The following is a 12572-nucleotide window of genomic DNA, read 5'->3' as shown; positions in this document are numbered from 1 at the left end:
GGGCACGGTGGAACACACAAACATGGAGGGTAGAAGCAGGAAGAAGATCAGTAGTTCAGATCAGTTTATCATACTCAGCAACACATGGATGTCCTAAGCCACACAAACCCCCCCACTCCTTTCTAAAAAAAAAAAAAAATCCATCACGGTGTCAACATATCTTTAATTCCAGTACACAGGAGACAGAAACAGGCAGGTCTCAGTTGAAGCCAGCCTAGTCTACATATCAAACTCCAAACCAGTCAAGGACACATAATTGAAACCTGTCTCAAAACTAAACACCCCAAACAAAAATCTTGTTTCAAAAAGGGTAAGTCTGCACAAGATCATGACTAACTTCTTATTTTGTATCTTGTGAAAGTTAATGATAGAACCTATCATTGAAGTAAACCTATTTCTGAATAACTTGGGGATTTCACTATTCAATGTTTTGTTTTTTGTTTTTTTTTTTTGGAAACAAGGTCTCGGTAGGTGGCTCAGTACATGGCTCCGTAGCTTCCAATTAATGACCCTCATGCCTCAGCCTCTCAAATGGTAGGATTACAAGAATGAGTGCAGCTAGTCAACACTTTTGAACTCTGTGTCAGCATTCTAGTCACTGACAGGGTGGGGGGTGGGGTAATGATGTAGCATTTTTTCCTTAAAAGCTCTTTTAAATGAAAAGTAAAAGCAGACCAAGTTAAAAAGGGTTATTTCTATATAGTTTGAATAAGAGATCTGGAAAATAATGTGCATGGGAGACAGACTGATGATGCGTGCCATATTGTAAAAACAGAACTTCTCCAGGTTAGGTTGGTTTCCTGTAACTCACTAGCTGCTGAAAAAAGGGCCAGAGACAGAATGTACATGCACCAAGGTGCAACCAGAAAATTAGGAGTTGTGAGTCATTAATTATTTGAACTGCAATTCATTTCACAGGTTTGCATGGCATCACAATTTAGGTGGTTGTCAAAGACACACAGGTTTCTTAGTGCTGAAGACTCAAGAACCTTGGGCATGCTAGGCAAGGGTTTTAAGATTATAGAAGAGGACAGGACATCCCACCTAAGATAGAGGTCAATACAGAACTTGGTAGGTAGCAGTTAATAACTCATATTTATAGTCAAATCTAATTTAGGGTGGAAAAAATTCCATTTAAATTGTTTTTCATTATGTTTTTCAAACTGCTCATCTGTGACTTGAAGCATTCCTGAGTAATCTGGACTACAAAGTAATGACTATAGTGCTATCTAATCTTCCATTTAGGCCCCTGGCTCCGATCAAATACCAATGAGAAACCCTCATTTCTGACTTAAGTCTTGGCAAAGGTGAGCAAACACGAACTCAAATAGCATCTTGTCCACATAAAGCATTATTACTTGAAGGAATGGACTCAACCCCCAATACCACAAAATAAAACCCCCCTTAACAAAGTAGGAATCTTTCTGCTTCTGAAACATCTTTAAGTCTAGAAGTCACGAATACTATCATGTAGTTTGATACCATGGTTTTTTTTTTTTTTTGTTTTTAAATCCTCAAAGGGTTAAATAGTTCAGTACTATAGCACTTGCCTACGTGGCATGTACAAAGTCCTGGGTTAGCTCTCCCACACTATAGTGATTAAACTCAGCTAGACATGTTAAGATACATCTCCAGCTATGGAAGATTCTAATGAAGGATATCATGTAGTTCAAGCCAGCCACCTCTTTATTCTCCTCCCAAGTGCATACCTCCAGGTGTGCCCCAACTCCCCAAGTTTGCTTAACTTTTAATGTCCAGGGATTGGCTCTGTAGACCAAGGTGACTTCAAACTTAGATTCCCCTGCCTCTGCCTCCCAGTGCTAGGATTAAAGTCGGGTGCTACCACACCCACCTTTGGCTGCCATTCTTTAACTTCCAAAACATTTATTGTGAAAATGCTAAACAAATTCTGTAACTTGTCATATCACCTTAAAAAAGGAACATTCAGCCAGTAGGTAGTGGCACACGTCTTTAATCCCAGCACTTGGGAGGCAGAGCCAGGAGTTTGAGGCCAGCCTGGTCTACAGATCAAGTTCCAGGATATGCTCCAAAACTACACAGAGAAACCTTGTCTTGAAAAACCAAAAAAAAAAAAAAAAAAAAAAAAAAAAAAAAAAAAAAAAAAAAAATCCCTAAAAATGGGGACCGGGACACACCCAAAAGGTTAAGGATATAGCTCAGTGGTTGGGGGTTTATATCCAGCATGTAAAAGGCCCTTAGTTGAATCCCTTGCCTTGCAATAACCAACGACTCAGTAAGATCATGTGTGAAGCAGGGGTGTTGGTAGAAAGGAAATCTCCTCCTAGATAACTCAAACAGTGGATATGACCTTAAAAATTCTTAGAAGGTCTGGTGGTGGTGGTTCACATCTTTCATCCCATAACTCAGGAGGCAGAGGTGGGAGGATCTCTGAGTTTGAAGCCAGCCTGATCTGAGAGTGAGTTCCAGGGCAGCCAGTGCTACACAGAGCAACCTTGTCTCAAAACAAAAAACAACAAAAAGTTTGTAGAGGAAGCCAGAAGTTGAAAAGGAAACACACACCTTTAATCCCAGTACTTGGGAGGCAGAAACAGGTGGCTCTCTGGGAAATGGAAGCTAGCCTGGTCTACATAGTTGAGTTCCAGAATCACAGCTACATAGTGAAACCTTATCTCAGAAAAACAAAAAAGAACTTCCTCAGAATGTTACCATATGCTATATCCAGAAATTCATCTTCCTGTTACCCCTCACCGCAGACCATCTACACTGCTCACGCTAGGCTCAAACCGAAGCTTAACTTTTGGTACTTTTGAGTACACCTGAGAGGGCTGAACTACTGCACACAACAAAATGAAAATTTCTTCTGGGATATGCAAAGCGACACTAGCAGAACTCAAACTTTCTAACAGAGTAAAAAAGGATTGTAAAATAAACTCAGGGTATCTCTAAAACCTTCACTGGAATACCAGGAAATATGTTCAAATTTATAGCAGGCGTTAAAAAAACAATAAAAACCAAACCATCCTTTTATAGGTTTGCCGTAAACTAGATCTGAAGGGAGCAGCAATGTGATCAGGTATACAGAAGGTCAGGCATGATCCCAAATTCAAGTACAGTCATAGAGTAAAACAGGGTCTCTATCTCAGACTAAACTCAAACTCCTCATGTTGCTGGGGATGACCTTAACTTCTGATGCTGTCTATATTCCTGAGTTATGGGATTAAAGTGTATGCCTTTATAGGGTCAGGCACTTGGTTAAAGCTCGATAAGTACTCTGCCAATATGAATTAGCTGCATCTACAGGCATCTCAAAAATAAAAAGATAGCCATAATCTGGAAAAAAAAATCTGATATCTTAATGCCACAAATCAAGCTAAATGGATCAAAGTATTCTTCAAGTTGCCAACTCCACACAGTAGGACATAAGAAAATAAGCTAGCACTGCTGATGGATGTGTTTTCACTTATGTGCACAATGTTCTTTGTGTTTGTTTTTTTTTTTTTTTTTTTTTTTTTTTGCCTTCTGAGACAAGGTTCTGCAATGTAGCCTTGACTGGCCTGGAATTCTCATGTAGACCAGGCTAGCTTCCAACTACTCAGGGCAAACTTGCCTCTGCCTCCCAAGTGTTGGGATTAAAGGTATGTGCTACCATGCCTGGCCTTGTCCACACTTTTTTTTTTTAATAATTGCAGTTTAGATTTAAAAAAAAAAGTAAATAATTAGTAACAGTTAAAATAAAATTGAAGAAAATCGGCAAGGATTTTTTGTGCATATTACTGAAGAGACTAAAATTTTACCAACAATATTTAAAATATCCTTTTTTAAGACAATTGGGCTGGAGAGTTTGAAAGACAATTACTAATAATTCTTTGTCACTGAATTAAATTGAAACTATTCTTTGGACTTCAGGTTATCAAATACACCAAAAATCTCTTCCTGATTTTAAAGAGTGACAAAGCTAATTTTTCCCATGCTATTTTCAATTCTACTGTTAAAGGCATGGGCATCTCTGAATATGAGCTTTTACAATTTCTTTAATCTCAGCATTTAAAACTGTAAGTTTAAAGAAAGAAAAAAAAAAAGCCCCATTTTTAGTAATGTAACAAGAACAAGAAATCCACCAGGACGAAACTGAGATCTTTAGTAGTTTTTAGAACACCCAATCTAGACTTATGAATAAATTGTTAAAGCATGCACAAAAATGTAACAGTGAATTAAAAAAAAAAAGTAACAACTGACAAATATTTTGGTTAACATTCCAAACATGTTTAACCAACCAATCAACATGGCCTAGGTTTGTTTTTTTTTTATTGGTATTCACTTCAGTAACTTGAATCCACAGATATAAGCAGTATATAACCAGAGAGTTACAAGTAAACACAGATTATACATGCAAAGTTCTGCTCACAAAGGTCACATGTGCAGGTACATGAATTAGAAGCGTGCGTCTAGAATTATGGCCAAACTCTTTTTAAAATGCAGAAATGTAAAATCACATCCTGAAAATATAGAGATGGTTTACACACTTCAAAAATCAAATGTTGCTTATACCAGAGATGTATGACAGCTACAGGATTCAAGTGACAAGCAATAGGTTCTCAAGAAATTAATACTGGTCAAAGAGAACGGGAATATTTTTACATTTCACTGAAATAACATTTGACTACTAGAATACGAAACCTAGCAGGAACTCAGGGAAAAAATTACAAATCTAAAGCCAATTACTTAATATTTCTTATCATCTAAACAGCATGACATTAAAAGAAAACTGCACCTGCATTTGAATTGCCAATCTCACATGAATGAAGTTCTCTAAAAATGAAATGCAACCAAAACAGCTTCCAAAGTCAAATGAAAAGTCTGCAAGGCTCAGATTAAAATGTGGAATGTTTCAGATGAAAAGTAATAAAAAATACAATTGGTTTTGTTCTTTATTGAATGGAATCAAACGTTGACATTTCTTTGAAGCCTCAAACTACTAAATTTCATTTTTCTGAATGGTTCTATGTTATCTTTCTCTTAGTGGTGCAAGTTGTTTTCCAAAGCTTACAACAGTCAATCTCTACAAAGTACTTTTGTCTGTTGCCATTCTGATGAAACAAAAACATTTTCATTAACTTAACCGTATGTGTACTTTCTGCTATAACACTTAAACACATGAACAGACATCTATTATTTTTCCACTAAAACAAAAGAGTACAATAGTTTTCTAACTATCAGTATTGTATTTAAAAAAGGTTAACATTTAAAATCAAAGAACCATTGTTTTCTTTGAAATAATTAAGCTTCTTGTACATCTTAAGTTTCCTTCTTCTGTCTCCGTTCTTCTGCCAATTTATTCAGATATTTCTGAGGGGAAAAAAAAGAATTACAGGAACTAAGTAACTGATGAGACATTTAGTATATATATTAATTATAAAATAAAATATTCAGTCCAGGTTTAGGGACTTACACTAACATCTTAATATTTTATGAATGAGTTATTCAGCATAGAAAACTAAACTGGCTCAGGACATAACAATAAAAAGTGAAAAAAATGGCAAATGTGGAAAATGGATATTTCAATGTGCAATTAACCCTAACTTTTAGAAATGAGAAAACATAAGAACATGATCACAGAGGAAGAAATAGCTCTATTAGATCTTTGTTGTTAACAATTTCACTGACCTAAAAGAGCCATAGACAATAGTCCAAAGACTATGGCTATGATCGGCTGTGCTCTAATAAAACTTTATTTACAACAGTAGGTGGCTGGGCTACAAAATATAGTCCTGTCACCTATGATCTTCAATGTACAATTTCTAGACACAGTTCTATTAATACTCTAAGAGAATATCAAACATATTTAAAAACCATTTCCATTTCTGGTTAAAATATATCAGTACTGATTATTGCAGACTGATGAGAGGGTTAAAAGCCATTATATCCTTAAAAAACAAATGAAAACAAACGAACAAACAAAAAATAAAAAGAAAAAAAAAACACAAAACATCTAGTTAAGTGTCAAAACAGGTAAGAATAGTGTCAATTTATCATTTGAGCAACACAAACTCCCTAATACCTTTCAATGCAGTTGATTCATCTTTTCTCTGAATACTTAAGTCATAAAGCACACCCTTCTAGGTAACACACATGGTTTTGACCCCACATGGCCTAAAATCCAAACAGTGCATTTGGGGTATAAATGAAGCCATACTCATCCTCCTCCCAAAATAAATTGCTGTTAGCACTGAAAATGACCACCATTCTTTTCTTACATCCATAATGGTAAAAGACATAGATTTACATTCGAAAGCAATGCAAATGATACAAGCAAGAATTAAAATGAATTTTAATTCTTTGTCCACTAGTCAACACAGAAATGTGCTGAGATAATTGAATGCTACACAGGTTGAGTTTTTCTTGTTTGAAAAACCTGGGATTAGAAGTGTTAGGGAGTTCAGATTTGGATGAGGCACCATGAAACAGCCCAAAGACGATAATTCTACCTTTTTTCTTACTGAGTCAAAGCCAGGACAACATGCTACCAAGAGCTCTGCCACTGAGCTGCATCTCCATGCCTCAGAGGTAATTTCATTTTTTCTTTCTTTCATGCATAAGTAGGTATACACATACTTAGGCCCATGACTGACATCAGGCATCCTCCTTGACTGCCCTCTAACCTTATTCATTGAAGCGGGGTCTCTCAATCAAACCCAGACCTTGCTAATAAAGGTGGTTTCACTAGCCAGCCTGTTCCATTTCCACCTTTGACAGCTACAGCCCAACCCCTCCCTAACCCGGCATTTAAATTGAGTTCTGCAGCCCTCTCGCTTTCACAGCAAGCAGTTTTATCACTGAGCCATCTCCCGAGCCCTCTAAAAATAACTTTACACAATATTTTTAGTGTACCAGCATTCTGATTACAATTTATTACTGTTACTAGGCCAGATGTGGAGTATCACAGACTGTCAAGATTCGGAATATTCAACAAGTAGCCACTTTTCACTATAAATGAAGCAGTGTGAAAAGCAAGTCATCTACAATTGAGTTAAGTACTGCTTTCAGGTTTGCTTGTATTATTTATTATTGAAGCCTTAAAGAGGCTCCTAACTAAAACAGTAGGAATTGTTCTTACTTCCCATTGGGCTTTACTCATTTATGCTGTGATATAGGCAAAAATTAGAGCATCAGTAACATTAGAATAGCGATCTTCAAAGGTTGCTCACACTTATTATCCCAGTACTTTGTTTGGGAGGCTGAGACAGAATGATCCTAAAGTCTAATCTAAGATGACCTAGAAAGGGAAACTCAGTCTTAAAAATGAATAAATAAATCAGGGACTCGGTACTCTACAAACTCAAAATATTTTAATTCTTCTGTTTCATGTTCAGACCTCCATGAAATTTGAGAAATTAGTTTGAGAATACTTGAATAAATTATAATGTAAAAAAAGTGTTAGAAATTATTTCCTTTCTTCCTAATTCACTACATAGTTAAGGTCATCTACTCATCCTCCTGATTCTATCTTCCAAGTCTAAGAATTATGGGTGTACACAACTAAATCAGTTTTTTGTTTGTTTGTTTTTGAGACAGGGTTTCTCTGTATAGTTTTGGTGCCTGTCCTGGATCTTGCTCTGTAAACCAGGCTGGCCTCAAACTCACAGAGATCCACCTGCCTCTGCCACCGAGTGCTGGGATCAAAGGCGTGCGCCACCACCGCCTGGCAAATCTGGTTTTGAGTGAAGAGGCTCTAAAAGTTCGTAGAACCCATTAAATTCCTTAACGCACAGGCAATTAAGGAAAAATGTCTTTGAGATAAAGCATTATGATGGGTCGAAGGACATACACACATTTTACTTATTTATCTCATTTATTTCCATAAATCATTTGTTTTCCATAAATCTCCTCTTATATTCAGCCTTACCTTTAATTTCTGATAATGAGGAAGGCTGCTGCAATGAGTATTCTTTGCAACTTCTTCATTTGTATAAAAGAGTGAACACAGCTTACAGTAAAACCCTGTTTTAGGTATCACATAGTCTATACCTAGAAACACAAACATACATTCTTACAAATTAAGTAAACTTAAATTTTACTTAGTACTCTCAAATCTTTTTTCCTGACAATAAAACTTGAATCAGACAACATATTTGTGAAAAGTCCAGTATGGCCTAAGCTAAAAACACAAACAATAGCATATTACTCTTTCTTTTTACTTAACTGATATTCAAGGTCCTACCTATCTGTAATCTTTAAAATGGAAGACAATAATATAACAAACACAAAACGAAAAGCAATGTGTAACTTTAGAAATCATTATGAGAAGAGAGAACATAGTGGAATGGTAACATAATACAAAATTAGGAGACACATGAAGAGAGAAATAGAGCAATGTCAGTGTAAGTTCACAAACTAATGGTGGGGAGGGAGAAGATAACTTTACATACTATCAGAGCTTACATAAGACCAACTTTTAAATCTTATTTTAATAAATTTTTTGGGCGAAATGAGAAGAGAAAGAAAGCAGAAAGTCTTTAAAGCTCACCAACAGGAACATTTGGCTGGTATGGTCCAATTCTATACTCATCTGGAATTGGATAATCTTCCTTGTTTTCGTCAGTTTGGCCATCTGCATTCTCACTTGTGTCTTTGTTTGGATCATCAGCATTTTCAGCAGACTCAGCCCCTGCTTCTGTATTCTCCTCATTTTTAATCCCATTTTCCAAGGCAGCTTCATTTTCTTGGTCAAGTTCCTCCATCTTTTCCACCTAATTTCAACCAAACCATCATTTTTGTCAACAGATTTAAATATCATGCCTGATTTATGTACTTTTTAAATTTTGGATTCTTCCTCATCACCGACCTCATCTAGAATGACAAAACCTTCCATATTCCTTGGGAAATGACGCTGTTAAGAAAGGTAAATATACTCTGCAACAATAATCCTGCAGTACCCCTTCGATTTGTTTTATTTTTTGGAGACCCGAATTGGAGATCATAATCCCTCTGCTTCCCTTTCCTATTATGCTTGACTTGTCTTTGTATTTATTCATTATCTCAAAATAGCCTTTTCTTGGCCAAAAATGCAACAGCCTGTATGAAGCCCTAGGGTCAGTCCTCAGCAATATCCCCTGCCCCGAGCTGAGGACTGAACCCAGGGCCTTCCACTGAACTAAATCCCCAACCCAGTCCTCAGCACTATCCTTAAGAATGAATGTATAATGAAAGGAAAATTTTCTGATAGACTCATTAATGACTTCAGAAAGAACTCAGCTTTTTTTTTTTTTTTTTTTTAAAGAAAGGAAACTCTTAAGCAGCACAGCAGGATGGGTCAGTAGCAAGACTACAGATTGTGGCCAATTTAGCTTGTCATAAAGTTAAATTATGGGGGTTAGGGTTGTTGCTCAGTGAGGAAGTGGTTTCTTTTAATGTGTTGCCATTAATTTAACCCCTTATGTAAAAACAAACAACAACCCCCTAGAAAAACAAATCCACCAAGCTTCAGTGACATGAAGCCCACTAAAATTCATACTTCACCAAATGGAGAGCCTGCCTCATCTAACAAAATATCAGATGGAAGAGAATTTATATTCAGGTTGGAGAGATGGCAAAGTGGTTAAGAGCTGTGACTGCTCTTCCAGAGGATCTGGGTTCAATTCCTAGACCGCACATGGCAGCTCACAAGTGTCTGTAACTCCAGTTCCATGGGATTCGATGCCCTCATACACCATATGCAGTCAAAACACCAATGCACATAAAAAAAAAAATAATAATAGAGAAATCACTAGGAAACAAAAAAGACTCGGTGTAGAGAGTTGGCTTAATCCTTGCCAGGCCCAAGGTTCTATACTCAGCACCAGTAAAATAAGTAATAATAAAAACAAAAATTTCATATTTTATACTTTCTCAGACAAATAGTCTAAGAAACGAGTTAAAGAACTTACTTAAATTGAGTAATGTTCTCTGAACTTATAGTTCCTATGATACAACTTTCATTTAGAACAAAACATCAGCTTGATATAGTGAAATGGTTTAACAATTTTGGAGCAGACAGACACTGTTGATCTGATACTTAAGAGTCACGAACTAGGACAAGATAATGAAATCATGCTTAAATTCTTAATTTATGGAATGGGGATAATAATACCACCTATTAACTATGGTTATTATAAAGACTAAAGAGAGCTTAGAAAAAAAATTACAACATGAGTTCAAGCAAGTCATTAGGTCTTAAAAGGGAAACATTACAATTATATTTTCTAGGCAAAAAAATTAAGTTATGTGACTAAGTCATCAAAATTTTGAAAGTAAATACTAGTTTGGGAATATCAGAATGAATCAATAGAAATGATGACAAAAACTCTTGATACCATGAAGGGGGAAAAAAAAATCACTAAAGGGGTTACCAAGACATTTTAATCCTCCCCCCACCCCCCAAGACAGGCTTTCTCTGAGGCCTTGGCTGGCCTCAAACTCAGGGACATCTGCCTGCCTCTGTCTCCCAAGGGCTTCAATGAAAGGCAACATTTTACTATATTACTCCTTATTCGATACAGCATATTATTTTGTGCCTGCCAAAACGAAGGCGAGAGGATATCTTGGTATTTGTTTTTGGGAGACAAGGTTTCATGTACTCCATGGTTACCTCAAGTTCCCTACATGACTAAGGATGACCTTGAACTTCTGAATCTGCGTTCCTGCCTCTGACTGCCAGGACCACAGGTGTGCGCCACTATGTAGTTTCTATGTAGTGCTGAGGATTGTGAATACTAAGCAAATACTCTACCACTAGGCAACATTTCTAGCCTTTTTTTCATTTTTTCCTAGTGTAATTCCCTTAAAAGCCACTAAAAAACATCTAAGACTTCACAAAAAACTTAGTAAAAAAATTAATAATGAATATTTGATGTGTATAGGTGTGTGCATGTGATTTTCTGTGTATCATGTGCATGTAGGTACTTGAGGAGGCTAGAAGAGGGCATCAGATCCCTTAGAACTGGAGTCACAGGCTATTGTAAGCTACCTGATAGTGACAGGAACTGAACCTAGGTCCTCTGGAAAATCAAGATTGCTGAGCCATCTCTGCAGGCTTCAAAAATATTTTCTTTTCTTTTTTTTAAAAGGCTTTTGAGGGCCGGGCGGTGGTGGCACACGCCTTTAATCCCAGCACTCGGGAGGCAGAGCCAGGCGGATCTCTGTGAGTTCGAGGCCAGCCTGGGCTACCAAGTGAGTTCCAGGAAAGGCGCAAAGCTACACAGAGAAACCCTGTCTCGGAAAAAAAAAAAAAAAAAAAAAAAAAAAAAAAAAAAAAAAAAAGGCTTTTGAGGCAGGATCTCTTTATGTAGCCTTAGTCTGTCTGTATTGGAATTCCCAGAATTATGCCTGCCTCTGCCTTCTCCTGGAGTGATGCATGTACTGTCAAATCTGGCATTCAACAACAGCTTTTAAATGGTTAAAGGAACTTGAGTTACTGAATTTCAAACTCATAACCCTATCTTTTTAGTTGTCTGGAACTCACTACGTTGTGCAGCTGAACCTCAAACTTCTGAGTCACCGTTCTCTACCTCCATAAGTGCTTGAGATCACATGGATATGCCATTATGCCTGGCTAACATCATCTTGAAAACAAACATACCAGAGCTTAATAATTACCACTGCAAGACAAAGGCTTACCTAGTTTAAAGTCTTCCTTATACTTAATAATTACCACTGCAAAACAAAGGCTTACCTAGTTTAAAAGTCTTCCTTATACTTAATAATTACCACTCCAAGACAAAAGCTTACCTAGTTTAAAGTCTTCCTTATACTTGGTTACAAGTTTTCTTTAAAAGTTGACTGTTAGCCAGACAGTAGTGGCACATGACTTTAATCCCAGCACTTGGGAGGCAGTTGGATCTCAGTGAGTTCAAGGCCAGCCAGGTCTACAAAGTGAGATCCAGGACAGCCAAGACCGTTACACAGAGAAACCCTGTCTTGAAAAACACCAAAGAGTTGACTATTTTTTTTTTTTTGGTAGCTGTAAGGAAGTGTTTCTTTCTATTGTAGTTTCCTCTTTAAATGTTTTTGTGTTTAAGAAACCCCCCCCCCAAAAAAACCCAAAAACATAACAAAAAACAAAAAAAAACTACAGGAAAAATTGATCTGACCTAGTGTTCTAATTAAAACAAATATAAAACTTACCTTTTTAAGTTTTTTCTTGGATACTGCTGAAGCACTTGCATCTTTTTTCACAGCTTTATCTGAAGGCTCCTTTTTCCCATCAGATGATACATCCCCTAAATTAGCAAGATCAGTCTCATCGCCCACCGAACTACCACTTTCTAGGAGAGCTGCTGCTTCCTCCTCATCGACAAGCAGCTCATCTTCAGACTCAAGAAGCATACTGGGTTCCTGTTCTGCCTGATCATCCTTGGTGTCTTTCTCACCGTCTTCACCCGACTTCTCTTCTTGTTCTTTACCCTCAGCTGGACTCTCAGTCTTCTGTGAACCATCAGTCTTGGACTTCTTATCACTTGGGGACTCTTTTCCATCTGGAGAATAGGATCTTTTCCTGAACAACACAGATGCACATTTTGTTTGCCGAGTCGAAAAATAAAAGCCTAATGTCAGTA

The 12572-nt window shown here is 37.0% G+C and overlaps 1 protein-coding gene and 1 long non-coding RNA gene across 4 annotated transcripts in view; one reads left to right on the top strand and one right to left on the bottom strand.

Moving 5' to 3' along the window:
- LOC131896193 (uncharacterized) overlaps positions 1-12572 on the top strand; it is a 16152-nt gene extending 3580 nt beyond the window's left edge. Inside the window, exons 2-3 of the long non-coding RNA XR_009375376.1 lie at positions 6905-7008; positions 12195-12572. This is a non-coding gene — a long non-coding RNA (uncharacterized LOC131896193). The remainder of the gene's footprint in view (positions 1-6904; positions 7009-12194) is intronic.
- The window catches only part of Matr3 (matrin 3), a 31910-nt gene continuing 24230 nt past the window's right edge, over positions 4893-12572 (bottom strand). For all 3 annotated transcript variants that reach the window (XM_059246780.1, XM_059246781.1, XM_059246783.1), the window contains exons 12-15: positions 12142-12511; positions 8507-8729; positions 7886-8007; positions 4893-5328 (exon numbers count right to left, since the gene is read on the bottom strand). In XM_059246780.1, the coding sequence (XP_059102763.1) occupies positions 5278-5328; positions 7886-8007; positions 8507-8729; positions 12142-12511 (766 nt within the window). In that variant the 3' untranslated portion in view covers positions 4893-5277. The remainder of the gene's footprint in view (positions 5329-7885; positions 8008-8506; positions 8730-12141; positions 12512-12572) is intronic.

The sequence above is a fragment of the Peromyscus eremicus genome, chromosome 19, assembly GCF_949786415.1.
Source record: "Peromyscus eremicus chromosome 19, PerEre_H2_v1, whole genome shotgun sequence".
Taxonomy (NCBI): Eukaryota; Metazoa; Chordata; class Mammalia; order Rodentia; family Cricetidae; genus Peromyscus; species Peromyscus eremicus.
The sequence above is the reverse complement of the archived record's forward strand: the minus strand, read 5'-3'. Positions and strand labels throughout refer to the sequence as shown.